At 53.5% G+C, this 5,243-nt stretch overlaps 1 protein-coding gene across 1 annotated transcript; it reads right to left on the bottom strand.

Moving 5' to 3' along the window:
- Positions 1 to 264: 264 nt before the first annotated feature.
- On the bottom strand, positions 265 to 1,285 carry LOC136546973 (CASP-like protein 4A1). The gene has a single exon (XM_066538929.1). The coding sequence runs from the start codon at positions 1,239 to 1,241 to the stop codon at positions 567 to 569; it is 675 nt and encodes a 224-aa protein (XP_066395026.1). The 5' UTR covers positions 1,242 to 1,285; the 3' UTR covers positions 265 to 566.
- Between the last annotated feature and the right edge of the window lie 3,958 nt (positions 1,286 to 5,243).

Consider the following 5,243-nt stretch of genomic DNA (forward strand, 5'->3'; position numbering starts at 1 on the left):
TCCTAGCCACCACTAATGGCGTACGTACATGAATGCATCGAACAGGAACAGCGCGCACCAGTGGAGCATTGTGGCACAACAGTTGCCACCCAGGACAAGGAGGGAGATGATGATGCCTCCCAACTTGCCATTCTTGCAATGCCCAATCAGACCACCAGAACAGTCATTCGCGAACCACATTAGATTATGATGATCAGTTAGCTCTCGAGATGAACTTAAGAGGCAGGACCGCAAGAGATTACAAAACATCACCAAAAGTAGCTGTAAGAGTTTTAAGTTATCAATCATGGACGAACCAAATCGAGCTGTTTCAGTAATAAGGGGAAGAAAAACCAAGCAAAGCTTCTCGCTCTGTATCTCTCATCATCGTAAATTCGTAGTCCTATATGTACATTGCAGCAAAACCGTCTAGATAAAGCAACTGAAGAACTCCAATTAGGCAATTACCCACACGCCTAATAACTAAGCAGAGAATTTTTTGTCGAGAACCCCGGCTCCAAGTACGAAGGATCTTAATCCGTGAGGAAAGGGGAATGAAGGCGATACGCAGCACGTCCGTCACCGCCTCACCGGAACCTGGAGATGTCGATCTCGATGAGGCTGTCCTCCTCCAGCTCGATCTCGATCATGCCGTCCTCCGCGTCGCCGCCTCGGCCGACGTAGCCGTCATCGCTGCCGCTGGCGCTGTCCGATTCGGAGTCGAGGTTGGAGTCGGAGTCCCACGGCAGGCCCATCTCCTCCGGCAGCCCCCACTCGGCCTCGAACTCCTCGTGGATCACCTCCAGCGCGCGCCCTTTGGCCGCCCACGACGCGAACTCCGGGACCTCCGGGAACACGCTCCCGCGCTCCGGCTCCGGCGGCGGGGACGGCGGAGGAGGAGGCGAGGGAGGCGGCGGGCACTCGACCTCGGGAGCCTGCTGCTGCTGCTTCTCGTCCGTCGGCGGCGGTGGGGAAGGAGGAGGGATGGCGAGAGCGTGAGGCGGCGGCGGCGCGGAGCCAAGGCGGAGGAGGGAGAGGAGGAGGAGCAGGGAGGAGAGCGAGGCCGGGGAGAGCACGAGCAGCAGCACCGGCCGGGGGAGGTAGAGCACGGCAAGGAGGGACGCGGCGGCGGCCGCGGCGAGGAGCGGGTGGTGGTGGTGGTGGGGCTGCTGCTGTTGCTGCCGCTGGTCGCCGCCTGCGCCGGCGGGGAGCTCTTGCGCGGCCGGCGGCGCCGGCGGGGAGGAGGGAGCGGGAGTGGCCATTTATGGCGGGAGGGAGTGGGGAGGTTAAAGCGCGGCACCCGCTACCCGCTACGCCCACGCGCGGCGGTTTTTTATATATACAAGGGGAAGCGGACAAGCAGAGGAGATTTTGCCTGCCGCAAAGCTCCGGCAGGGTTTGGCAGCAGCCAGCCAGGAGAGACAACGTGCTGGTGGCGTGGCGTCGATGAACACGAACGAACGGAACGGGCGCTAGGAGCTACTGCTTCGCAATCGCGTGCAAGTACGCCAGGGAAGGGGGAGGACACCACACCAGTCACCAGGGTAGGAAGTCAGGACTCGTCCGTCCCGTGTTAAAACAGGGCGACTTTTCAACTGCTACCGTGCTCTTTTTTTTTGGTGAATCATAGATTCATTTATCAAATAGAGTTATTACAATCGGACTGAGCAAGAAGCTAGGGGTAAGAGACCAAACAAGCCGACGCATGTTGCACGCAGAGATACGCTGCGAAGTTCGCTAATCTTCGAGTGTGAATGATCTTGGCAGGGGGCAAGCAGAGCCCACCGTGTCCAAGAAATGAGCCGAAGCTTCCTGAAATGTTCCATTACTATCACGCAGCACCACTCCCGTCGCAAAGTGCTACCGTGCTTGATAAGTGGCGACCAGACTAAATTCGTGCTCGAGGTGTTTTCTCTGGTGATTTTTTTTTCACGGCATGCTATGCTATGCATTTGTGTAACCTAACATATAAGTACTGTTTAATGAATACCGTTGCAGCTTTAAATTGTAAAACTTTGCTTATGCTTAATGAATACCGTGCCAATGGCACGTTCCAGAAAAACCTGCACAGGCTTTGTCCGTAGCACCTGCGCATGGGTGTCCTGATCGCGCCGCTCGCGCCCTGTTTCTCTTTCTTTCCTTCACTCTGCTTTCTGCCGCCGTCGAGTCGTGGTCACGATGAGCCAGAGAGCAGCCACCTCTCATCATTTTCTCATGCCCGTGTCTTCGCCTTTACGTCCTCTTGCCGACCGCCCCCACGCCGCTTTGATTGCGGCTTAGCCGAGCTCTAATTTTGGAGCTTTGCCCGGCACCGTGCCATTAAGACCCGTCACCGCCCGCGCCGTGGCCAGCTTCCACCACTTCACCCCGCACAAATTCCTCTGCACTACTAGCTCGCATTGGCTCCCTCTCCACCGTGCGCACGCCAGTGGGAGCGCTACCGCCTCCCCGCTGCCGCTGACGCGGCCGTGTCCGCCGCGGCTCGTCACCGTGCTGGTCGCGCGCACATGGCCAGCCCTGCTCAGGTAGTGGCCGACCGAACCACCACTTCGGCCGGGTTCGCGGTGTGGCCCTGGTGCTTATCCCCTATCTCTACCGTCCTGTTAGCGCTGTAGCTTGTCGAGATGACCGCGGCACCATCGTGGGCGAACGCGCGTGTCGGTGTTTCGTACAAGCACCGGCAAGTAAATTTATAGCAATGCGCGTTAGGCTCGGATGGTGCGCTAAAGGACACCAGATTTATACTGGTTCGGGCCGAATGTCCCTACGTCCAGTTTGTTGCTGCTCGTGTTATTAGCACCGTGTACGATTTGTAGTAGGGGGTACAAACGATCGAGGGAGGGACTGGTCCCAAGTCTCTGACGGAAGGGTTGAAAGGAGGTCAAGAGCTTCATAGCAGCTTGACTGTGTGTGTGTGTTTTGTCTTGTTTGGTCCAAAGTCCGTCCCTTTGATGGGAGAAGCGTATCCCCTCTTATAGATGAAGGGGCTGGCTTTACAATGATGAGGGCTTTACCTAATCTTGTGGCTCACGTCTACCCGGCCTGGTTCTTCATTCTGATGAGTGCGAAGGAAGATAAGTGTCTACAATACTGTCGATGTCTCTATAGAATGTCAGGTTGATTACAGAATGCTGCCCTGCGTAGGGTATGGGCTGTAGTACAGTGGTTTTGACTTATTAGCCTTTCCCAGCCTTGCTCCGCATGCCTTCTGGTTCCTGTGAGTCTTCGTCGGAGGGACGAGGGGTCGAGGTTCGGAGTAACGCCGTGGTCAAGGCCTTCTGACTTGGCGGACCTGAGGGGTCGAGAAGCGGGCGCCGCTCCCTCGGGTCCATAGCGTGGTGACGGAATATCCGTCGTTTGTGGAGATAGCAAATCCTTTTCTAGAGCGTAGTGGTTGTCGTATATCTTCGTCGGGTTCCGTGTCCCAGAGCTGAAGGCGGCACCTACAACTCTACAGGGCGAGGAGCACGCACATGTACAACCTTCCGGGCACTACGGCGCCCGGAAGGGTCTAAAGCACCTGTCCCGTCATCCCCTGGCAGTACTTTTCCTGCCAGGGCGTAGGGTATGGTCCTTGGAGCTATGATTGACCCGAACGTCTTGTCTTGCCCTGTACCTATCATCCTGAGGGAACGGGGAGAAGTTGTCAGGTAAGATGAATCCAGTCTTTAGATATGGAGCAGGGTGAGGCTCATTCCTTGCCGTCGGGCGAAACGGAGACCAATCCCTATCTCTTGGGCGAAACCGACCCTGCCCCTCCGGGGTCGGGCGAGGCGGAGTCTATCCCTTGGCTCTCGGGCGAGACCGAGCCCGCCCCAAAGGCGTCGGGCGAGATGGAGATTAACCCTGAGCCCTCGGGCGAGGTAGAGCCATCTCAAAAGGCGTCGGGCGAGGCGAAGATTAACCCTGAGCCCTCGGGTGAGGCAGAGCTATCTCAAAAGGCGTCGGGCGAGGCGGAACCAAACTCCTGTCATTCGAACAAGGGATGAAACGGCGCTCTTATGCGTCCAGAAGTTTTTAACGTTCGGTGGTTATTAGTTCCACCTTCTAGGGTACCCCGGTATTAGGTCCCCGACAGCGCGCGGTGGCAGCTCGCTCCAATGCACCCTGTTGCTCCGTATCGCCACTTAGGGTAGGAGTTAGGGTCGTAGATGGGGTTCGGCTCGTTAATTGGGTCGGAGCGAGCCTCGAGTGGCCAGCGTACCGTCTAGTGCCACTGCCCATCGCGCCGGCGAGTGCGGGATGTCTCGAGGACCTCTCCGGTGCGAATGTGAAAAGATACGAGGGCTCCGTTGTAAAGTCGTTGTCTATAGAAATAGTACGTGTAGTGTTCGCGCTATTGTCTGATAACGTGAGGGTATTTTTGCAAGAGTGCCAGCGCGCGCGGGCTCCACGCCGTGGGCCGTGCCCCGCATTAGGCCGAAATCGATTTTATCTTTTTCGTGGAAGATAGAAATAGCTTTTTATTTTTATTTCTGAGTTAAACTTTGGTAATTAATATAAAATAATATAGTTATCCAAAAATCATGGAACAAATTTTGTTAAGTTTCTAAAATTATGCTCTATCTGTTAGTGTACTTAGTTCATATATATGCATATTGATACCATGAGCTATTAAATCATTTGAAAATGTTTAATATTGTTAGGAGCATTATTGTAGGAATTTTTGTGGTAAATTGGTGATAGCTTTAGCCCTAAAATTTTTATAGCTGCATCGTGGTATTATTACGTGCTCACTATAATTTTTGTAGCTTTTGAATAGACTAAACATAAGGGTAGTTAAATGTTCTTTGTTTCAAATATACATTAAATTATTAGTAGAAATAAAGATATATCCTTCGATTGTAAAGCTAGGTGTTTGTTATTTGAACCCAACACTTTGCTTGGTAAAGATGACAGTTAGCTTAGGGCCTTAGTCATTAGAGCTAGCTTAGTAGCTTAGCATGTGTGTTCTTATTTTAATAGTTGTTGTTGCATAAATACTAATTGTTCCATCATAATTGCATGCATGTAGAGAACGAGTTGGTGGAGTTCGTGACCACCGGAGAGCAGGCGTACGAGGAGGTGATCGAGGAGTATGAGGAGGAGGTTCTTGTGCAGGAGGAGGTCCCGAAGCCGTCACTGACTGACTTAGCTGACAACTCGCCTGCCCAAGGCAAGTCCTGGTGCATAACCCTTATTTTGAATAATCACTGGGTATATATATGTGATGTGCATTTACGTTACAGGATTTATATTGAAACTACATGCATAGATAACCTATC

This window comes from Miscanthus floridulus, chromosome 3 (assembly GCF_019320115.1).
Source record: "Miscanthus floridulus cultivar M001 chromosome 3, ASM1932011v1, whole genome shotgun sequence".
NCBI lineage: Eukaryota > Viridiplantae > Streptophyta > Magnoliopsida > Poales > Poaceae > Miscanthus > Miscanthus floridulus.

Coding starts and splice junctions, on each gene's coding strand:
- LOC136546973 (XM_066538929.1), bottom strand. CDS start 1,241: ATGGCCACTCCCGCTCCCTCCTCCCCGCCGGCGCCGCCGGCCGCGCAA.